The sequence below is a fragment of the Papilio xuthus genome, unplaced genomic scaffold, assembly GCF_000836235.2.
Source record: "Papilio xuthus unplaced genomic scaffold, Pxut_1.1 DF828952.1, whole genome shotgun sequence".
Lineage (NCBI taxonomy): Eukaryota > Metazoa > Arthropoda > Insecta > Lepidoptera > Papilionidae > Papilio > Papilio xuthus.
Window position 1 is genome coordinate 7,808,064 of NW_013529697.1, and position 25,304 is coordinate 7,833,367.

General features: G+C 35.0%; 1 protein-coding gene and 1 non-coding gene across 2 annotated transcripts; one reads left to right on the forward strand and one right to left on the reverse strand.

Annotated features, from left to right (window-relative positions):
* Positions 1-1,784: 1,784 nt before the first annotated feature.
* SCRB4 (scavenger receptor class B member 4) lies at positions 1,785-24,865 on the reverse strand. The gene is made up of 11 exons (XM_013323205.1): positions 24,642-24,865; positions 11,660-11,807; positions 7,735-7,873; positions 6,325-6,482; positions 4,898-5,113; positions 4,520-4,657; positions 4,248-4,419; positions 3,623-3,825; positions 3,361-3,434; positions 2,991-3,194; positions 1,785-2,342 (listed from the first exon to the last, which is right to left on the reverse strand). Exons 2-11 carry the CDS (start codon positions 11,777-11,779, stop codon positions 2,279-2,281), a joined length of 1,488 nt encoding a protein of 495 aa, XP_013178659.1. The 5' UTR covers positions 11,780-11,807; positions 24,642-24,865; the 3' UTR covers positions 1,785-2,278.
* Positions 9,628-9,699, forward strand: TRNAP-AGG (transfer RNA proline (anticodon AGG)). The gene has a single exon. It is a non-coding gene; the product is annotated as a tRNA-Pro (tRNA).
* Positions 24,866-25,304: the final 439 nt, after the last annotated feature.

The following is a 25,304-nucleotide window of genomic DNA, read 5'->3' on the forward strand; positions in this document are numbered from 1 at the left end:
TCTCTTCGTAACGAACGCACTTTGTCTAGGGGGCCGTTTAATTCAAAGTGTCCGGCGCGGACCAATGGGCGCGTAGCTTTAAATTCATTTGACTTCACAGTAGGATAGCGTTATAGATTTTTGCTTACTAGTAGTCTTTATTATTTTAACTCGAATTTATTTACTTCGATTTTGTACTGAATAAGTTGATAAGGGTTACGCATTACACCGTCTCAACGCCACTTAATAACCTTATGAACACGTCGATCTTATTAGTCGTTGTAAGGTTCACGATATGTTGAGAAGAAATAAATCGTAAGGGGAGTGTTGGAATAGCCCTACTTCGGCGACCGGACACGGGTTAATTGTACTCTTAGTACCACAATAAATAAAACTAAGACAATATTTTATAGTAGATTTATTAATTTATTATATTAACCTTTATTATTAAAAACTTTTCTCACAAAACATATCAAAAATACAGTTTTTTTATTTCACAAACATATAAATATAGAATTCGTTCAAACGAAGCGTTACACGTAGTTTTGTTGTTTGTTTTCTTTTCCTGTTTTGGCAATATGTGGAATGTATGAATTATAAAATTTTGTTACATTGTAATAGACACAAAATATTTCAATAACGGTTGGTATTAATTTAAAATAGTATATTAGAAATCATTTTCATTTGAATAAAACTGACTATTTACGCGGCATAAACTTACAAAAATTACAAATTTAACATTTACAACATTATACATAACTAATCTAATAATTCTACAAAATATTTGTAAGAAAATTAAATGAAAATAACTTTAGAAAAAAGATTATATAGCGCCTGTCAATTATTTACGGCAATCATACAGATTATACATAAGTTGCAAATAAATTAAGGTGCTGAACAATACACTGAAAATGCACAAAGTAATTTTATTATCCTATTTATTGTAAATTATCTGAATATAAAATATTAAAAAAAACATAATCACAGCTTAAACTAAAATTCAAAAGAAAAATCATTGTATGATTTTCATGTGTCTTAATTTCTAATTTTACGTACGTTGATATTATATTTTTGTTCTGTGTAATCACACGGCACTGTTGTTAAATTAAATATAAATTAATTTAATTGTTTAATATCATATAAATGGCAATTATACATTCGAAACTATAACTACATTGTCTCATACATTTTTAAATACACACATTTTTATTTGAAAAAGAATTTAAAACATATTTCACACATGTTACTGTTGATAATAAAAATAAATGTATTTAAATGCATTTTACTAAGAAATGTGCGATAAAATAATATCTATAGGTTAATTATATATGTTTGTTCATCCTCATTTAAATTTATTTACAAAATTATAACAAATTCATAAAAATACTCCTAAAATAAACTTCCTACATCTTACTCTCGGCTTAATTTAATAATGAGAGAGCTAAATACCATAATAGTTGTAATTTGTCTAAAAATCTGAGATCCTGTCTAACTTTCAAAAATATATATATTTTTTATATCATAAGGTGGCAAACGAGCGAGCGGCCACCAGAAATCGCTGAAATAGCGAAGTGACCGTTGCCCATAGACATACGTAATTGCATATGCGTTGCCTACCTTTAATCGACGGAGGAGAGGATGCACAGAAAGAAAATATATTCCCTTTCCATGCGTCTTCTTTTCCGGAAAGTCCACTTCCACTTCCCATCCTTTCCTTATAAGAAAAAGGTGGGAAGGGAAAGAGGACTAAATTAGGCCTCCGGGACGCACGACCTTCGTCTTCTAAATAAATTTAATTACAATTTTTCATGAATTTAAAACTATACGTACTTAAAATAAAACTGGCACTTAATTAACTTTGATAAATATATGAGAAACCAAGTGATTCGGACAAAATTTTCTTTCGATACTAAATTAATAATTATTTACATAGTAACTTATGTAACTCTGGGAAAAGCGCAATCCAGTAACAATAACCAAGTAACAGTCCGAGCCGAGGCTTCTGAGGGAGCCCTCGAGTCTTGTTACTATAAACGAGGTTCAGGCTAAGCGCCATCTGCACTCGACCACCTCAAGCCTAGTGAAGCTGTAAATGCCTCTTCAAGGCAATCAGTGACTACTCAGTCACAAAAAAAAATCTGGGAAAGTTAACACAAAAAAGGCTACACATGCCTCCTTTGCCTCACTTTTGTGTTTTGAACATCTAGACGTATTATTCTATGTTTACACATAATTACTATAACTTAATATTGTCAAAATTTTTATAATTTATTACAATTATTTTTACAATATATTGGTTCTATAAAGGATTTAATTTTAACATTTCTTCTTCTTTCGGTTTCTCGGAGATCACTTCGTTGGGTCTGAAAGTAAAAAATTCACAATTATTTATGGTTAACGTAACATATTGGAATAATATTGAGAAAAAATCAATTTAAATTAAAAAGTTGTAAACTGTTCTGATCAAAAATATTGTGTAATTAATACTTGAAGTTGCAAGTTAATTCTTATTATGCCCAAATAAATACTGGTGAAATACGACGACCACACAGAAGACAGGCGTCAAGTGGAAGCAATTCCAAGTACAGTCTGATGAGCGTGTGTCCCGGAGGCTTTATTTAGTCGTCTTTCCCTTTCCACCCTTTTTCTTATAAAGAAAGGATGGGAAGTGGAAGAGGACTTTCCGGATGAGAGGATGCATGGGAAGGGAAAATATTTTCTTTCTGTATGTACATCCTCTCCTCCGTCGATTAAAGGTAGGCAACGCATATGCAATTGCGTATGTCTATGGGCAACGGTCACTTCGCTATTACAGCGATTTCAGGTGGCCTCTCGGTCGTTTGCCACTTTAAGATATAAAAAAAATATATATGTATATCATGATGCGGCATTAACAATTGAAAAGCCTGATCTATCGTTTAGAGGTCGATCATCTTTTACTCCCTCTCTCAATAACAATCCGATCAATTGTTAGGTTCAGCTTCTAGTAAATATTGGAAATGATAACTAACCTTGAATATTTAGCTTTCTTATTACAGCACAACACTTTAACAGCGAGTACGGTGAAGAAAAGAGTGATGCCGGCACAAACCGCGCCACCCCAGTCAAGGATAGCACGCACTATCCGTAATTCGGATAGCACATTGTCTTCTATGTACACCTTCTGTTCTACCCAGAAGATAGGAAACAACATCTTCGGTACTTTCTCGAATAATCTGTAAGATTAAAACCACAACTAAGAAATGCTGCATTTCAAAAATAACCTTCGTACGGTTTGAGATTTTGTTCCTAAATATAGTTTTAAGCAAAAATTATGATTAGATTAATTAAACAAGCAGTATCTCAATTAGCAAACAGATAAATATAATATTTCCAACTTACTCTATATTTTGAGTCGGTTCAATCCAGATATTGAGCTGGAATCTTGCTGACACCTCCAAAGGAATTCCCAGTTTCTAGGTAAAAAGAAAATTTTAAATTAGCACATAATTGGTGACATCGAAGAATATGTGCGAACACCACAAAAATATATAATGACAATAATAAACACGACTTTAAGGCAAGTACAAAAAAAACTCTTCTTATGATTGTTAGCTACCAGCTTTATTTGGCTTCACCATTGCATTTGCTTAGTAATATTTACCGGTTCCACAGCGAAGTAGAAGGAATGCTTTTCTGGATCAGGTTCTAGTCCGGTGACGAGTTCGAGGAGTCTGGGGTCGCCGTGCAGGAAGTGCGGCAGCGAGAGGAACGAGGGAGATCCGTAGCGGCAAGATGATACATTCATGACGCCGCCCCACGCGCACTCTCCGTTACAGAAACACGAGTTCTCCGGCGATGAAGAAGCTGTCGAAGTATACAAGATAGTGATTAAAAGGAAGAATTTTCCTACTTTATACTTGCAATATAAACAATCAGAGTGAATATTCCAGGTTAATCTATGCCCAACTCTTTCAACACAGTCTAGACTTCTTAAGACTTAACTAGGTGTTGATTACGCTTAACATTATAAACATTTAAGGGAACAAAGCTTCCTAGCTTATAAGATATATAAAGATAATAGTCCTCTATTATCTTCTTCTTCTTCGCATACTTCATTACTGAAGGTCGTGCTCGTCTTATATGCTTTTACGGATGCGTCGACTGCTGCCTCCACGCCGTCCTGTCTTCGGCTTGTCTCAGGGTAGTCGTGATATTAAGTCCCAATATACCTGCACTTGATAGGACCAGCGGGTAGATTATCAACCCCGTGACCTAGTGATACTCACAGTTGTCGAAGCTGGATTCAGTAAGCTCGTACTTGTTATACGCAAGGCTGGCGCGGACGCCGCTACCGGTGTGCTTCAGGAGCACGGTGCGGCACAGATCCGGCACGAATAGCTCCAGCCCTGACTGCTCAGATAAATCACGTGCCATGAACTCCCCCGCACTACCTGACAACTGCAACATAAGACTTTAATAAGAAATAATACTTATATGGAGGTACAAAAGGTGCAAAAGAGTCTACAAAAGGTTGGTTGAAGTTTTGTTTGGAGCTAACCTTTGAGCACTGTCCGTTGTAGAAGGGCAGATGGTCCTCGTAGTTCCACTTGAGAATCTGTCCGGGCAGCGAGCCCGCCGCGCCTCCAGCACCCGTCGACACTTCCATGTACCCGTCTGTGTCCAGCGAGTCGTTCCTCTAAAATGAAGAATAAATGATAAGTCACCTTACGAGTTCTTTCAAGTGATATAAGACTTAGTACGTGATTTACGAACGAGTAAATCAATTATTGAGTAGGAGTGTACAATATATAAATAAATATGTGTTTAATTAACCTTCCGAACAAACAAACTTAATATATATATTATATATATATATAACCTCAAAAGTACAATGTTACACTTTTTTACAAAGACATGGATTCTTACTCCTACGTACACCATAAAACAGTCCAAATTTGTCAACAGGGGGTGCGCCTCCCGTGGCGCTTGCTGGTAGATTCTTGGCCAGATCCAGCAAAGGGTCATCATAACCCTCGAACAGTAGCTCAGTAGCCAGCTTTGATATAGACACGTGATGACCGAACATAGCCAGGCCCATTGCTAAACCCTTTTGTCTAATGAAGCCCCAGTCTCTTGATCTGTAGACTGCTGACTGGAATGAGAAGAACAAAATTGTTTGAATTAAAATCGCTATATTTAATTTGTAAAATCTAAGGATGAAATATATCTCGTGTCTATTATTAAGGAGAACCTATGTCATAGTCTTTGTACAAAAAAATGGCAACAAAATTAACAGTCTAATAACTTCGGCACATTTTGGTATCTCATTGTGTTACAAAATCTTACTAATATTATAAATGCGAATGTTTGGATGGAGTGATGTTTGTTTAAAGATATCTTCAGAACGGCTGTAAATATCTCGCTCAAATTTGGCATAAATGTAGAACATAGTCTGGAAGAACATATAGGCTACTAATTAAGTTTTTTTTTAATTCCCTGCAGACGGAGTCGCGCGCGACTACTAGTCTGCTAGTCGCTTAATATTTTGTTTAATAAAAAAGTATCACGACTATTTCGTCATCGTTCATGTCAAAGTTTGCAGCAAAACAGTTCATATTACAATCCGGGATTATTTTTAGCAAAAAAATTTGAATCCCTTCAAACTAATCCAATTAGGGAACGAGATTTATATAAACTTGGCGCGAGGTCGTGACTCGTTAGTCCCTGGGTAATCCTTGAAGGTGCAGTATTACGTAACCTTTTAACGATTTTTTTAAAGGTTTTTTATTATTAACTTCAAAGGCTACATTAATTTTGATAATATGTATATTTATATTTATATATAAAATCAGAAAGTTAAACTGTGTATTATCAGTTAAAAGTATTATGTCCACAAATGGACTAACATGTCTTTTTGTCCTCTAAATCCAATTAGGCAGTAAGTAATCCGGTCAGAGTACGGCCCTTGTTACAATCAAGGCGAACTTCCAAAACAGAATTGCACGTGACTATATTTAAATATATAATAACATGTATTATAGAAGTCAAACTTTATAAATGCTAGTGTGGGCATGGGTGGGCTAAAGCATTCGTTTATCAGTCGACACCTAAAAAGAACGCGCGTAATTGCGCGCATACAAGTCGACATAAAGTTTGGATGACAATGTCCAAAGGTACTTTATATTGTTAAAAACTTTCTTTTTTATAAGAGATTTACTAATATTAAATGCATCTTTATTAAGAGATATTCTATAAAACCCTTTCTTATAACCTTTGAAGTTAGTCGAAGTCAATGTTGTATTGAAAAGACATTTGTTGTCTTTGTTTATTACAAAGAGAAGAAAGGGATAGCGATATACTCACAGCAGCAATAATGTTGAGAGTAGTGATATTGTCTTCAAGTGTACCGTTGCTCGTCTCATCGAAGTGCCAACTGCGCTGCGTGCGGTACGACACGGATCCGTTGTGTGGATGCCACGACACGTTCACGTGACGTCTATGCTCACGGAAACGATACGGACCTGGGAACAGGCTAATATTATTATTTACAGTATACGTGGAACTAGTAATTATGTGTAGCAGTTCATCTTCTTACTAATATTATGAATGCGAATGTTTAGATGGATATATGGATGTTTTTTTGAAAGTATCTCCAGAACGGCTGAATGGATCTCGCTGAAATTTGGCATAGATGTAGAACATAGACTGGAGTTACACATAGGCTACTTATTAAGTTTTTTTTTTTTAATTTTGCGCGGGCGACAGCTATATTAAAGAAAGAACATTTAAGAAATAGGTAATTAACATAGAATATAAATAAATTAAGTAACTAAACTTTTAAGGTTATTTATCAAGGTTTTATATACTTTTATAATTCGCAAGAAAGGAAATAAATGAGAATTTTAAACAAAATATATATATATTTTTGGGGGAAAATAACATATATTCACAAAAATTTTAAAAAGTAAGTATTCATTAATATTAAAATAAGTAATTAAATGACTAATTAATTAAACTACCAAAATAATACTATAAACTATATACTAAAACTAAACCAAACTAAAAATAAAACTAAATAATATAAAAAATCGATCCCAAATCGCTGCGGTCGCACGGTAGGGTTCCCAAGAGACTGGCGGCATTTCCCCGTTGGATGGCCAGGCTCAACCTTTGGCCGAAATGCGCGCCAGCCCTTGGATCAAACATGAATCAAGGAAGTAAAATTAATAAATTTTAATATAACATTTACAAAATAATTTCTTTTTCTAAAAACACGTAAACATTAAAAGTAATTTAAAAAAATATGATAATTTCTGGCGTAAACAAAAATATTAATTTTTACACAGATCGTTAAGTTTTTACGTTTTTACAGATTACGAGGATTGAATGAGATTATGTTTTTCTTCCTGGTTTACATTAAGTTAAGAAGCTTAATGAAATACATTAGTTTTCTTATGACGTATTTCAAAGTTAATAATATAAATGCGAATGTTTGAATGTTTGTTAAAAGGTATCTACAGAACGGCTTTATCACACTGTAATTTGGCACTGATGTAGAACGTAGTCTGCAAGAACACTTAAGCTATTAATTAAGTTTTTTAATTTAACGCAGAGTACGTTATTACGTAAAGTTATTACTTTCAATAATCTGTTAAAGTAAAACACTTATATGTAAACAAAAAAAAAACATTTGGTCGCATAACTTCAAGGGCGTATTCCCTTATATGGTCAGTAAGTTTTGTTTACGATTAATTTCATAATTATTGTACTCACCTACTTCCTGTAAGTTTGGTATTTCGTCAGGAAACTGATCAGCATTGGTCCAGTTGAAAAGGTAGACGTCGAAGTATAGAGGTACAGTCGGCTCAACCCATTCTCGGAATGTTCGGGATGTCGGACTCATCACCATTTGCTTGAAAAAAAAAACAAATTCGTCATAACGATATATCAATTTTTGCAACAAAACCTTTAGGTTAATATAACAAGTTAATCGTTCCTTAATTTAATCAGATATCAGCAAATAAGCTATTCGTGATATGATACTTCCCTTGAGACATACTCAAGGAATGGGTCACGCTAACTGCTCGTATTGCGATCCAATGACGTCGAGTCCCAGAGGAAAACAAGGCTTTACTAGTTAAAGAGGAAAGATTTATATTTTAGTAAGTTACGAATAAACTCAAAAATGACTGAATTTAAATATTTCTAACATCAATTTTAACCGATTTATATATCGTTCTAACAATTGTAATAAATTACCGAAGTTATTTTCTCTGAACCTTCACGTGTCTTTAAATGATCTTATATTTCTTAATCACAATTGTCAAACGGTCAAATTAGTTATTAATCAAGAGATTAACAATTGTCGTAATCAGTAATTGACCCGCGAGTCAATCGTCGCAGCTACTGTTTATGCCGAATCGATTAGAATCGATTAATTGTCAAGGTGCCCCTGGAACCGTTAAGGCCACATTACAACGGATATCTCATGTAAAACTAGCTGCAGCCCGAGACTTGGTCCGCGCGGAATTAATAAGTAGCCTATGTATTCTTCTAGACTTTGTTCTATATGTATGCCAAATTTCATCAAGATCCGTTGACCAGTTACGGAGATCATCATCATCATCAGCTCACTATACGTCCCCAGCGAGGGGCTGGGAGCCTACCCTAAGTTGAGGGTGATTAGGCCATAGTCAACAACGCTGGCCAAGTGCGGGTTTGGTTGACTTCACACATATCTTTGTATTTCTTCTTAGATATGGGCAGGTGGCATCACGATGTTTTCATTCACCGTAAGAACGTCGGATAAATGTACATATGTAAAAACACATTGGTACATGGCGGGATTCGACCCCAGGACCTGCAGATTGCAAGTCAAGTGCTTGACCCCTGAGCCACCGACGCTCTCGGAGTTACGGAGATATCTTCTAATAAACTTCCATCTTCAAATAAATATTCGCATTTATAATATTAGCAAGATTATGCAAAAGATAAATTGCAAAACAACAATATGTATTTTACGCCTAAACTATAATAGTTTGTCAAATTTTAATTTTAGATTTTTTTTGGCATCTTTTAAACTCAATAGAGCGTCGGTGGGTCAGTGGGTCAAACAACTTGACCTGCAATCTGCAGGTCCTGGGTTCGATTCCTGCCACGTTTCTTACGGTGAAGAAAAACATCGTGATGCAACCTGCATATATCTGAGAAGAAATTCAAAGATATGTGTGAAGTCAACCCGCACTTGGCCGGCGTGGTTGACTATGGCCTAATCATCCTTAACTTAGGGTAAGCTCCGAACCTCTCGGTGAGGACATTTAGTGAACTGATGATGAAAACTCATTAATTTCTTACAACATAATTATATTACTAAATATATTTACACACTATTCCAAGTATATATGTAGTTTTCTAAGAAGAAAAAAAAATTAACAATAAACAAATAAATAAATGGTAAATAATAACAGATAACTGTCAAAAATCACAGCTGTTTGCTAACAAATCATGTAACATACAATATGAATGGACATATTTTAAGATAATAAGCAAATAACTTTATGTTTTTATCTGTTATTTGTAACAAATTAAAATATCCTAAGTATATTAACTTAACAGTAAGGTTATTTTCTCATTAACATATCTATAATTTCAACATCTCTGTCAGTCGGCTCGTTGGTCTAGGGGTATGATTTTCGCTTAGGGTGCGAGAGGTCCCGGGTTCAAATCCCGGACGAGCCCAAACTTTTTGAGCAATTATTTTTTAATCATAATGAATTCTAAAAGATAAAATCCTATTGCATATTAAATATAATCTTTTTATTATTAATCTTTTCACATATTTTGATTATAATTTTATTTACACTATACAACTGATAAGAGCCTAATAATAATTGAATGTCAAATTATACATTGTATGCAGTTTTGTTTAACGCTTTTGTTCTTGTTTCATGAATATTTTAGGCAAACAAAACAATACTTTTTATTTGTATAACCGTTTGTTTGACCAAAATCTCTGTTAAATTATTCAAACTTTCGTGAGACATTATACTAAACTGATATAAAAACGGCTAAACACTGACGTATATTCGTCCGGTGGCGGCACCCACTAGTTTCGAGCCGTTCATCAGGATGAGTGGTACTGGTTTCGCGGGCGCGGCCCGTCGTTCGCTGGATGGCACCCGTTGGGCTCGAAACTAGTCGGTGCCGCCACCGGACGAATATACGTCAGTGTTTAGCCGTTATTGTATCAGTTCAAAATCTCTGTATCAAACATATCGCCATCCCTGTTTTTCTTTGACAAAACATATATATCAATATGATTTAAACTGGGATATGTTCTCAGAAAACTACGGTAAAGCGCGCTATTGTGTTAAAACTCTACATATAGATAATTGTCTAGTCTTATCGTCTTCCAACTAAAAACATCAGTGTAGGTAAAGATGACAATCAGACTTTAACTGCAAATATAACAAATTATCTTATCTTATCAGAATTAGAAAAATGTGTCATACTCATAATGTAACTTAGTTAATACTAACTATATTATATATATTGTCATCATCAGCTCGCTATACGTCCCCACCGAGGAGCTCAAAAGACAAGCACGACCTTCAATAATGAAGAATACGAAGAAGAAGACTAATAGTAACAAGCTGCTAACAAGACAAGTTAAGTTTCGTTAAATTAGACGCAACTTTTTATTGTCATTGATAAAAGTTCATTGAACTCGGTCATTAAAAGATAGTAGATAGAAAAAAAAACTATGGCAGGAAATAAAAGGAACAAACTAAAAGTTATATTGTTACTATTTCAACTGATATCTTACTAATATTCAAGTTGCGAATGTTTAGATGGATGGATGTTTGCATCGGCTGAACGCATCTCGATGAAATTCGCATAAAACATAGCCTGGAAGAACACGTAGGCTACTAATTATGGTTTTTTTTAATTAATTCCGCACGTACGAAGTCGCAGGCGAACGCTAGTTTTGTTTATAATTTTAGAAAACTTTCCTCAAAGACCCCTACGACAATCCAACTCAGTCGGTAGGAAACCATATAGTAACACTTTTGGGAAATACGGAGTAAATTTTCAAGTACATTGATGATATTTATATTAATCTTGAAAACTATTGAATTCTTACTGGCACTTAGAAATTACTATATAACAGTCTTGATAACAGCTATGTTAAACTAGAGCTACTCGTATGTGTGTCGATATGAAAAATCTATCTCCCAGATAAGATTATGTGAAAACTTTATCTATATTTAATAATATTACGTGACAAGACAGTGCGACTCGTTAGATGATATAACTACATACATCTAAAGACATGTAACCTAACCTCGTAATCGTTAGCAAAAAGTGTGTCGAAATAAAAGGACTCTTAGACCTTTTGTTGGGGTTTTCCTCGGTGTCAGTTAACGAAACTCGATCTTTAAATCTATTCATCTATAACTCTTTTCGTCTGATAGATTGAGTGGTGGTACCGGAAATTTATCCAAGCTTCTAACCTATTAATATGACTGCCATATTTTACTTTAGATGAATACAGGATCGAAATTTATATGATTTTTTTATGTCATCTGTTAAGGAGAACCAATGGCCTTTTGCCACATGCGATCTTAAAAACACACTTAAATACAAAAATAAAACTCTGCTATAAAGCCCAATTCACATACATATAGTATATACTTACAGCGCTGAGAGCAGCATCAAAGATCTGATTCCAGGCGAGGGCTGCGCCCAGGGCGGCAGCGGCCAACAAGGCGGCCGTGGCGCCGACCGCCAGCCGGCCGCGCGGGGGCCTGCCGCGCATGGCGCTCCGCCCCCCAACAACGCAGACCCTGGACACAACAGACAATCGTCAGTATTATGCTCAGACCTAGATAAAAACTACCTACCGTTTAATAACAACTCCTTAGTGAAGAATTAAGGGAACAACAGGGTTACAGCCGCGGCTTCTTTACATAATGAACCAGCAACCAGTTGCGTTATTAATTGCTAAATAGAAAAATTGTTTAAGACTTAAAGTCACTAGAATGCGACGTTAAAGTTTAAGTTAAGATGTATCTTTAGAAATGTGGCCTCACAGGCCCACATTGGTAACAAAAGGTTAATACGTAACACAAATAAATTTTAACTTCAAGGCCTAACAAATGTATAATTAAAATACATAACATAAGTATGTATGTGTGTATAACAAATATTTGAACACAAAAGACTGTGTACATTACACATTCTCAGTTCGTAGTCGATTACATCTGATGAATTAATTATATAATAGTATTTAAGCGCTATTGAATTCGTATGAAACTGATACTGCATTATAAAATTCGAAGGTTTTTCCTGCTTAGGGTACGTTCACAGGGAGTAGCAGAGTTGGGCCGCGGACGAGAGCGAAAGCGTGCCCGTGGTCCCGTCCCGATGCGTTGGAGGAACAGAGGGGTTTAGTGGGTATGCCTCCGCTATGGAGGAGAATCCCACATAACTACCGCGTCCCCCCCCCGGGGCGCGGAGTATGCATAAAGCATTCCCCTCTGGAAAAAAAGGGAGTAGCAGATTTTATATTGCAAATAAAATTGAGCTTTACACAATAGGAATAAGGTTTAATTTTACTTTTCACGTTGCACTTGCTCTCCGCCTCAGTCTGTGAACGGACCCTTATTCGTTTTCTCTAGCGAAGTTATAAACGATACAAAGTAAATTAAACAATTAGTTATCATATTTAACACATTAGATTTTAAGCTAATATTTGCTTAAATCTGAGAAGAAATTAAAGATAGATAAGATTAAGCTGTCAATAGCCTAATGGTTAAGGATACGGATTTCCGATCACGAGGTCGGGGGTTCGAATCCCGACATTCGACTATTGTCGTAAACCATATCCTAGCACAAGCTCTATAGCTTAGTTGGAATGGTGGCATATATATACATGTGAAGTCAACTCGCACTGGGCCAGCGTGGTTGATTATAGCCTAGTCACCCCTAATTTAGGGCTAATAATGATGATGATGATTGGCCTATAGCTAGCGTTTTGCTCTCAATTTCTCGACTCCTAAATTCCTTAATAAATAACGATGTATTAGCCTGCCTGTATCGTATAGTTATTAAAGTATTGAAGCGATATCGGACATAAGTACATAAGTGTAATAAATATTATGTAAATTAAATTCAATTACGACGCGATACCTCGATATCGCTTTTCTCCTTATGTTTATATTATTACAAAGTATCGTAATATTTTGAACACAATCATACTGAGGTTTGGGTTTCTTGAATAAGTGACACTTACAAACATTTTGTCATAAATTAATCAAGAAATTCAATCGTATAAATGAATGTTTGTTTGAAGGTATCTCCGGAACGGCTCAACGGATTCTGATGATATTTGTCATAGTCTGTAAGAACACATAGGCTATTACGTTTTTTAATTCCGTGCGGGTGGATCCGAGTACGACAGCTAGTGTTAAATAAACAGATTTCAAACACTGTATAAAAGCAAAACTCTGCTCTTTCGCTGACAATTTATTAAATAATAATGCAAATAATTAATTCTCAAACTATTTATATTTTATAGTTCATTATACTCGGATTTCGTTAAAATTACAACCTGTTAATATCGCGACGACCGTTGATGTGTACGTTAAAAAACGTGTGCTTATCTATAAGTGCATTCATTAATAACAGGCGATACGTCCACACTAGTGATAAGAGGGGCATTAAAGTAAGAGGTCGTGGACCTGTCGTGTAACAAAACTTCCTAGTATTCTATGGTGACTACAAACTAAGCATCGTGTTACTAATTAAAATAATTACACTCACATGCAGACAGATATAAGTGTTTATGTCCTGGGTAATCGAAGAATAGAACACGATCTTAGGTTTTCACACGAGGGCTGAAGAGGCAGCGGTCAAACAATAACATTATCAACTCTTCTGTCCATGTGTGATACGAGCGTTAAGGTCGGTTTGTACCTTAAGATTAGTGTATAAGATACTAGCTGTCGCCCGCGACTCTGTCCGCGCGAAATTTTAAATATTAGCAGCCAATGTGTTCTTCCAGACTATGTTTTATATGTACGCCAAATATCAGCTAGATCCATGAAATCCTTCTAGAGATTCCTTTGAAGGTTTTGGAAGGATGTTTGAACAAACATCCATCCATCCATCTAAACATTCGCATTTATAGTATTAGTAAGATTTGGTTACGTTAATACTTTGCTTAGTGTAGCGACACTTGATGTAACTACGACAATACTTTAGCGATCTTAGTTTTGTAGTATTCGGTTGGACATCAAACACAACGAAGAAAAGGAACTACGCGACAAGTAAAGTACATTCAATGTGTTTGTTGATGTAGTGACTCAAACGAAGGTTCGGTATTGCGTCGCAAAAGTATGTGTCATAGGGGACTTAAAAACAATGCGAATGTAGGTATTCAGCCAATGCCATTGGCCCAAAGGTTCGGCAAACAACGATGTCGCGGCACACAAATCTATGATTATTTTTAAACTAGGCGTCGCCCGCGAATCCGTCCACGCGCATTTAAAATAAGCGTAATAAACCTATGTGTCCTTCAAGACTATGTTTTACATCTATGCCAATCAAATCCGTTGAGCCGTTCCGGAGATACCTACAAACATCCATCCATCTAAACATTCGCATTTATGATATAATAAGATGAATTAAATCAAACATTTAATCTCTTTACTAGCTAAAAAAACATTGTCTGACCGCAGAATGTCGTATTTGTTTACAAGATTACAAGGTCACGTAAAGACGCTAGTGTCTCCCTGTGGGTTTACAGCACACTTTTGTATATTAAATGAGATTGGATATTGTCTGAGTATGCGTCCCTTAGCGATACATACAGACAGAAACTACCAAGGGATTTGCCATGAATATACAATCATAATATGTATAATGACTCTATCAATGTTATATGCTACACAACAAAACGAATAGAAAAGAAATAAGTTTCCATAACAATGTATGATCTATACTTATATTATAAAGCGGAAGAGTTTGTTTGTTTGTTTGTTTAAACGCGCTAATCTCCGGAATTACTGGACCGATATGAAAAATTATTTTTTTGTTGGCTAGTCCATTTATAGAGGAAGGCTTTAGGCTATATAACGTTACGCTGCGACTAATAGTTCTTTTTAATTCCGAGCGGACGATGTCGCGGGCGACAGCTAGTTAAACAATAAAAAGACAATATTCCTATAGCAGTTCTAGAATAGTAGAATAAAATAACATATAAAACGTCTATCAATAAATAAAAGATTAAATACATATGTCGAGCAATAATTCAGACTCGCATAATCATTACAAAAAAGGTAAAATGTAAATTTACGAAAACGAACGTTATACATGTTTCCTTATTTGGTACTCTGGGTGTCAATTAATGGACAATAAATACTCATTAGTTATGCTGAGATATAGACCCGACTTACAAAGAGGTCTGTCTCCTTAGTCAAACGAAAAAGTGTTTCGGTATACTTGTTAATTTTTACAAAAGGGTAATATTTTTCCTGGGTAAGTCTATTTTTACGTATAAGTACCTGTGTGATGACCGATAGCCTAAAATACTGATCAGATTTGACGCCTGAGGTCTTATTCGATTCGTTATTTTTGATCTGTCATGAGGTATCCATATTAAACCGGCACAAAACTTTTAAAAAACTAAATTCTATATTAGTGAATGTCGAGTTCAAATCAGTCTCCACAATTTTTTTTTAAATTGCTAATTTTTTTTATGTTTTCCAATATATTCTGAAATAGAAAAGTGTTTTATGTTAAATTGTTGTTTATTTAACTTAAATTAAAATAAAATCGGTGTTTTAAAAAACGGCCAATAGATGGCGCTACAATAAACTAAAGTCAGTAGGGATTTTATTATTATTTTAAGGTTAAGTTATTATAGCAGTAATGCTATATTTATCATAACTTCGCAAGGCTTTCCTCTTACAACTGTTCATAAGAGAAGCCTTGTAAAGTTAAAAGTTGTAACCAAAAGTTTTTATAAGAGAAAAAATTAATTAACAAAGTTCAATAACTTTTATTAATCAGTAAATGATAGCAACTATCTTTGTCTAACATTCTTTAAAGACATAAATATTATTACTTTATAACGAGTTTTCAACTGTCACAATACCTGTATTCAAACATATTTACATCTCTTTCTTTTAAATGAAAACGATAGAGAAGACAATATGTTTTTATACAAACGTATTGAGAGTGGAAAGTTTCACAATTTTTATGATTGTTAAAAAAATTAGCGCGACGCGCGGTTAGTCACCACGTGTCTGCATCTTTGTAAACAAAATACGCATCGAAAATTAAAATTTGTGACTCATCCATTGATGCATTGGTTGCACGTGTCGCGCACAAGTTCAAGGACACTACGCAATATGCAACACATATACAAACACACTAACTTGTTGATCGCAAGCGCCAATACGCAATTGATAATTTAAGAATCATTTGGACCTACTTTAAATAGAATAAATGCCGGATTGATTAACACAGCGTTCTCAAGATACCCAAAATAACTAGAATTAAATAGTTTACTTTGTAAAAATAAATAAATTATCGAACTAAACTGAAATCTACTACTTTATAATTTTTTACTTACTTTTGCCTACGGGGTCAGATTAGGTCTATATGTTAAACAGTAGAAAGAAAGTAGTCATTCCTTATTTAAAGGGAATGCTTGTCAAATATGTCAATTTTTTATTAAAATTCTGTCAAATTGTTTATGAGGTTTATGAATCTAAAGCGATCGTAGTATTAGTTTATATATATGTTTGACATTTATTTGTTTCTCTAAGACTTTAGAAGGCGGATTGTTGTTTAGGTACAAAAGATGTTCTCCAGCAAAGAAAGTGTATCGCCCACGTAAAATGACAATGAACGGATGTTACAATCTGTAACAACAAAGAGTTATTGGGAAGTTGCTCATTCGTTGCATTCGAGATTATCTCCGATAAGTAGAAGGATGATACTTTATTAAATCTATGATATTAAAATATTAAAAACGAATAATTAACTAAAATATTATATATTATTAAAAGGAGTTCCTTTAGGCAAGATTCCGAAGATACTGGCAGCGTTCCACCTTTGAATAGCTATACTAAATATTTGTCCGAGGTAGCTGCCAGCTCTTCGATCCCCTGTGATGTCGATTAACTTTTTTTTATCTTTCCTTAAAAAACCTTAAAGCGCTAGGACACCACGGATCAAGGGTCTCGACGCTGAATGGGACAAAATCACATTCGGAACCTAGACCTCTGTATTTGTTTGCTTTAGCATTACATACTTCATTAAATGTAATCAACGACAATACTTTTTTAATAGTATATTGCTAATTTTATTGTGGCTCGCATTTACCACAAGCATCCCACTTTGCGTCCTTACGCGTATTTAAAAGATACGAAGAAAAGTAATTAATATTTTAGGTAATTTTATATCTGACGTGCTGTCACATGAGATATACATGCTGTTTTAAAATGTTCGTAATATTTTATACAGCATGTGTTTTTAGGTTATGCAAACTGTCAAAATTGTGTAACGCGATAGTTATGTGGTGATTCAAGCAATCTTAATGCAATATTATTTTATTTTTATATATTGAAGGTTTGTTTGTATTATGTTCTTAAAATAACCGTAATCTAAATATAGATCGGTTATTTCGTAATCGAGTATTTGGAACGAATTGAATGTCGTCTGTATAAAAATAAATGTTAAAAATTAAAACACCCTTTCAATTATTCGCGTGTGTCCACTTTATATAAATATGTTTCAGTGCAAACCTTTGATAACAATGGCACTTTAAAAATATACTTAACAACTATAGAAGAAGGTTTTTGTAGATTTAGATATTGAATTCATGTGAAGACACAGACCGGGTTTGAGACTAGGGCTGTCCCCTCATCGGTTTTGACTCTTCGTGTCAAACTGGTTAAAACAAGTCATAATATTATATTGTTTTTTCCCGACGTCCTGAGTCAAGGGTTCCGTTGATCTGCTGTGACATGTAGTATTAGTCTTTGAGGAGTGTTGGTGGCTTAAGAGTTAAACCTCTGTCTTTTGATCTGTAGGTTCTGGGTTCGAATCCCACCATGTACCAATGTGTTTCCGACTTATCCGACTTTCTTACATTAAAGGAAAATATCGTGATGCCACCGGCACATATTCAAAGGTATGTGTGAAGTCAACCAACCCGCTGAGCTAGCGTGGTTGACTATGACGTAGTCACCCCTAATTTAGATAGTACTAAGTGGGCCCCTTGGAACGTGAGCCCGTCAGTAATGAGCTGATGATGACTTGTCTTCTTATTTCATCTACAATGTTCGTGTCTACATTTATTGAGAGTTGGCAACCATAGATGAGACTCGCTGGACCGTTTAAATTCGTCTCAACGAGTCTGTAATGATCGCATCCGTCGGCAAGAGAATACGAGTGGCCGGTGGCCGGCCTGAGGCTTGACCCTCTCCTCATCATTGCCACTAAATTGACACACCGTATTATTCTACTGATTTACGATGTTATTTATTGAAGAATATTGCAGCGTTAAGGCTTCTTTAATACTATTATTGTCTCTTTTTGTTTTAAAAGAAATGAACGTGACGGTAATATTGGTAGATATACAGTGGTCTTAAATGACGGTTAACAATTACATTTCGTACAGGCGATGTATTTGCCTTGCTGATAAAGACAAACGAATTATAAAATTATTTGTCTGTATGTCTGTCCGCAAGAGCGCATTATTCCGGGATATTCCCCGGAACGGCTGGACCGATTTTGTCGAGATTTTAACGGGAAAGTAGATGATGCACACTGGCATATTATAGGCTTTTTTAATTCTGAGCTTATAAAGTAGCATAAGTTCTTCAAACGGCAACAGTATTTTACCTAATTTTATCCAACGTATCAATTTTGAAACATCCATACTTTTATTTGAATTCAAACTTTTTTATAATTATCGTTATAATTAAGGTTATCTCTTTAGCTAATGACTTTATCAAATTGTCATTTGATTTAACAACTAAAATGGGTTATATTGTTTTATTTTTTACAAGCGAATCGAACGTGAGGTTATATTATTGAGAATGGACTTAATTCCCAAATAAGACAAAGTATAATGATATTCAACAAACATGTTATATACTTAAAAATCAATGAGACCGGCTGAGCTAATTTAACACGCGGTAGACGAATCGAACACCTCATTCACTAAAATAACTTCAGCCCATAAAGATAATTTGGTAAGGTTACGTTTGACGTTGAGGGCCGCGGACGAGAGCGAAAGCGTGCCCGTGGCCCCGTCCCGATGCGTTGGAGGAACAGAGGGGTTTAGTGGGTATGCCTCCGCTATGGAGGAGAATCCCACATAACTACCGCGTCCCCCCCCGGGGCGCGGAGTATGCATAAAGCATTCCCCTCTGGAAAAAAAGGTTACGTTTGACGTTTAAACGAGGGTTGATTTTCGAAATATTCATGTGCATGAACAGATGGATGTTTGTTAGAAACTCTATAACGGCTGAATGGATCTCGCTGAAATTTGCCATAGATGTAGAATACGGCCTGGATGAACATATAGACTACTTACTGAGTTTTTTTTTTTAATTTAAGTTGCAGTCGCGGGCAAAAGCTAGCAAGTTCCTTTTACCTTTATATCCATGTCATCACAGATACAATGGTGTTTCATTTTAATTGAATTGTAGTTTATCTTTCAAAACTTAAAACTTGAATCATAAAAATTAACTTACAAGACATAAATTGACGTTGTAATTAATGTCAAACGAGTTAATTTCGTGACTCAACTTTTTTAATGCGGTTAAAATTTAATTTGAACGTGTTTTTATAATTATCAGATAAGAGTATTTCCTACTTGAGAAAAGGATTGCTCGACCTTGTTTCCATCGGAGGGGCATTGCCGTGCCCCCAGATCACTAAACTTCGAAACTGGAAACATTAAAAAAACATACAAATAACACACTAACTGTCGCCACGAATTCCGTCCGCATGAAATTAAAAAAAAACTTAATTAGTAGCCTATGTGTTCTTCCAGGCTGTGCTCTACATCTATGCCAGATTTCAGCGAGATCCATTCAGCCGTTTTGGAGATATCTACAAACAAACATACATCTAAACATTCGCATTCATAATATTAGTAAGAATAATATCTGCTATTACGAAGACGTTTAGATTACTTGTTAGGTCTATACTAGACTAAGATTGTCGCAGTTATTTAAATCTCTGTCTAATTTGTCCATAAGTTACTATGACTTTAGTAACTAGAATTATTACGATTACTTTATTATTAAGTTAGAAACCAAACGCGTAACCTTATACGATTAAATTTAACACAAAATGTTTGTGCAAACGAAATTCAACTGATTTTTTTCTTATGTTAATCGTAATAACTATAAACTCGTAATTTAAACTATGATAAATCCTGAAAGCTATTAAATATTGCTTTCTTACGAAGCTTTACAGTTACTCTACACATGTAATAATACAGGCCAGTTTTTACTTTAAAATTTAAATTAAAAAATAAGGAACTAATCGATACAGATCTAAAGATACGTCGTTAAAGTAATTATTTAATGGATTTTAATTACAATTCTCATTTACGATATTTAATTGATTGAAACATATTTTAATATTATGTTTAAAGTCACAGATTAATTATTAACAGAGAGTGCAAAAAGTGTTACGCGTTAAAACTCTGAAAAGATGAAATATACATTCGTATCTGTAAATTGGATATTTATAACTTTAAGATAATCTTATCTTTAATTTCTTCCTTTTTTTTAAGAGCGTCGGTGGCATAGAGGTTTAGAACTTCACTTGTAATGCAGAACCTGGGTTACAATTCCGCCATGTACTAATGTGTTTTTCGATTTACATATAGGAAGGAAACTGTCGTGATGCATCCTGCAATCTGAGGAAAGATTGAACGATGTGTGAAGTCAATCCGCACTTGTTCAGCGTGGTTGATTATAGCCTAGTCATCTAATTTAGGCTAGGCTCTGAGCCCTTTTTTTGTTTCAGAGGGGAATGCTTTAGGCATACTCCGTGCCTCGGGGAAGGCACGGTAGTTATGTGGGATTCTCTTCCCGAATGGGAGCATACCCACTAAACCTCTCTGTTCCCTCATAGCCATAATGTGGGACGCCAAGGGATCATGTTAACTTACCACTGCGACGCCCCACTAAGGCTCTGACCCCTCAGTTGGGACGTATAGTGAGCTGATAATTTTTTTTTAACTTAATACGTGTAAAATCATAATATCTTTGTTTATCAAGATTTATTTTTTTATTTTAAGCGGATTATCTTTAAAAGGTTTCAGGTAGGCTTCACACAACATTAAACAGTAAGATGTACAACTCAAAAACATATTTAACGTCATAAAAATTTACAACCTGTAGCAAATTATACATAACGTATGTATTTTCCTGAAAACATACATTAATTGAAGGTTTTTCTGTCAGAATTTTGACAGTTTTATTTGTATTATGGAAACTGGACAAATACACAAAAACCAGAAGAAAAATATATGTTGTTACGTGTTTTATTTTCCTCTTGTTATAATTAACTATGGGATTGAAATGTTCTTAAGAATAAAGAAACTTAACTTCTACCTGAAAACCTTCGAAAGCGGAATTAAAATCTTACTAATATAAATGCGAATGTTTGGACGTGTAGTTGGATGGATGTTTGATTGAAGGTATTTCCGGATAGCCTAACGGATCTCACATGAGGAGCCTCGGTGGCTCAGTCGTCAAGCACTAGACTTGCAATCTGCAGGTCCTGGGTTCGAATCCCGCCATGTACCAAAGTGTTTTTCGATTTCCGATTTACATATGTACATTTATCCGACGTTCTTACGGTGAAGGAAAACATCGTGATGCAACCTGCACATATCTGAGAAGAAATTCAAAGATATGTGTGAAGTTAACCCGCACTTGGCTAGCGTGGTTGACTATGGCCTAATCACCCTTAACTTAGTGTAGGCTCCGAGCCCCTCGGTGGGGACATATAATGAGCTGATGATGATGATAGCGGATCTCACTGAAATTGGCATAGTATAGGAGAACACATAGGCTACTAATTAGGTTTTTGTTAGTTCCGCGCGAATGGACACGCGGGCGACCGCTAGTCTATGATAAAGCTATGACTTTGCGACGTCTGTTGACACGTGCTACAATTAAAACACTAAATAGGTACTCGTTTATCATTATCAACAAAAAAACTACCAAACCCCGACAACACGCGTAGACACTAGACATGTTAAATATATAAAGATAAGCATTTAACATATTACATCCTTGACATTAGTAGAAAATTGTTGAAACAGATAAATTACAAATCATTAGTTATTTCTCAAGATAATAGAAATCAATATTTTTTATTAGTAAAATTTACTCTGTGGCATTCTTTTTGTATTTGCAATTTCATAATGTAAAAATCTATAAGTTTCCATTGTCTAGAACTTGTATATAATACCTGTATTGCCATCTCTCGATTGCCATATTGTTTATCGGATACTATGTACCCACAATAACGTGGTACCCTGGACTTAATTTCCTGTATAAATAAAGTGTGTTTCGAGCCGATGATTTAGTTATGTTAACACGTTAGCTGCTAGAATGATTTTTCTAAAAGCGAAAAAAATTGACCTGCTGTTTATAAGCTTTATGGGGCCTTGCGAATCACGCAGTCACGCTGTACGCGAGGTGTTGAATGGAAGTATGGCTTGTTGGACATATAGTCCGACATGGCAGCTAACGTGTTAACTTGTACTTGAATCACTATTCAATTACGTGTTCTTTGAACTTAAAACTTGGTTGTTTCCTACAAAACAATATGTTTTATTATTTCTTCAACGATACAGATGCGCGCCACGTGTTAGAGCTATGACCTATTAATGCGATCTAATATCGGCTAAAACAATTAAAAATAATCACAAGCGCGTTTAACACCGAAACTCTTGTACAAACAATATATCGCTATCTCTTTCTTTTGCTTGGAAAAAAACAGAGATGGCTGCACGGGCTATTAGAAGTAGTATTTTGTGCCTATTTGATTTTCGCCATTTTAGCGCTGATTGTAGTGTTTTGTAGCGGTGGTGTAAATTGGAACTAATAATAATAGATATATTAACTGTCAAGTAACATCAATAGGTGCGTTTAAATCGGAACAAAACAAAAGCTGTAATTTTCAAGCAATCGCGTGTCCATTTATAGAGATGCGGGACTTAACAACATGAGAAAAGTGTTAGTCGATTATACGTAGAAGGTGTGTTATATTATAATTTTAAAATATACCTATTCCAAGCTTCAAGGTCGCAGTTTCCAACAGCGATTCCTGCTTTGTTATCTCATTAATATTATAAATACGATAGATCGGATTGCTGTATTTATATTACCAAGTAAATCTAGAATGACTAATGGACACAATTTAAAGCAGATATAGAATAGAATCTTAAAATCACACGAACGAAGTCGCGGGCTAGTGATATACTAACTTTTGTAAATTGACAAGCTTTTCTTATCTCTACTTTTGATATGATTTTTTTTTATAACAGAAGGGGGCAAACGAGCAGCGGGAACACAGAGATGTTCAACGACGCCCATGGACATCAGCAATACCAGAGGAACCGCAGATGCGTTGCCGGCCTTTGAGGTGGTGATAAGCTAGCTTCTTGAAGGACCCTAAGTCGTAGCGGTTTGGAAATACCGCCGAGGACAGACCATTCCACAACGCTGCTGTGCGAGGCAGGAAGTATCGCGCAAACCGCACGGTTGAGGATTGTCAGCCATCGAGAAGAATTGCAATCTCTTAAGCACTATTTTAATACTAGCTACCTCCCGCGACTCCGTCTACACGATTTAAAAAAATCTTAATAAGTAACCTATGTGTTCGTCTATTCTATGTTCTAGATATAAGCCAAATTACAGCGAGATCCATGCAGCTATTCTGAAGATACTTTCAAACTTTCATCCATACATACAAACATTCGCATTTATAATATTAGTAAGGTAAAAGATGAAAGCTTATTTTGTATCCCGGATTGTCATTAGATTACGACAATTTTTGTAAAATTGTGTAATCATAGTTAAACTAATTGAAACCTTAACAACGTTTAATACATTAATTAACATTTTTATTCAATGAATTTATATTGTGACTTCAACATTTATGGAACAGACTGTTTTGTTTAAAAAAAAAATCATCGTAAATTGTTGCGATCGTGTGTTGCGCCATATTTTAAACCAATGAAGTTACTGCGATGTGTTTATAACTAACTAGCTGACGACCGAGACTCCGTCCGCTTAAAAATGAAAGTGTGTGCTCTTCCAGACTATGTTCTACATCTGTTCCAAATTTCATCAAGATCCGATGAGCCGAACATTCTCAAATATATTATTGGTAAGATGACAAGAAGAATGAATAACTCTAGCATGTATGAATGCATAATAACGTGATTTCTCAGAATATTTATCCGTATCACAAGTTTGTTTTGGCTACTATCAATAGCTGATAAACAAACCGCAAGGGATTAACACCCTTATTATCTTACGCACGCGTGTTATTAATATAAAAATCTGAATGAACTTGAAATATTTATGTACAACGACACCTGTGTAAATTAGAATTACACTTACTTGCCTAAATCGATGATGCGAACAAATTAAAAACAAAATAAAATTTTCTTTTCACTGATAAAACACTTCGAAATTAAATAAAAATCACAATTAACTGTATACATGTATGTAAGGTAATTTAACAATTCGTATCTTGTTTAAATATTAAAAATAAAACTTTTCGTATTTTTCAATAAACTTCGATATTTCCGTGTTGGACAAACACACGTCTGTCCCTACCGAATGTGCTGTCAGAACTGGGCTCTGGGCATCATTGTGTAGGCCGCCGTTGATAAGTAATCAATTTGATGTCGAGTGTACACGCCGCTGTCAACATGTCTACCACTAAGGTTTCCAAACTTTATGTTTATGATAATAACAATCTATACATATTTATCATTTCGGAGTGTATGTAATATCTAGAAAATATATATTTCGTACAAGTGATGTATTTACGCTGCTGCTAAAGAAAAATTTAATTTTAACATTTTTGTCTGTGTGTCCGTAAGGCCACGTCTGTTCAGGATAATGTACGAAACGGTGGGACCGATTTTGATGACACTTTGATTAGAAGATAGGTGAAGCACGCGGGCATTTTAGGGTTATTTTTTTCATTCCGCGCTGACGAAGTCGCTGGCGACCGCTAGTTAGAACATATAATTCTTCCGAGACCAACGAGAAAGA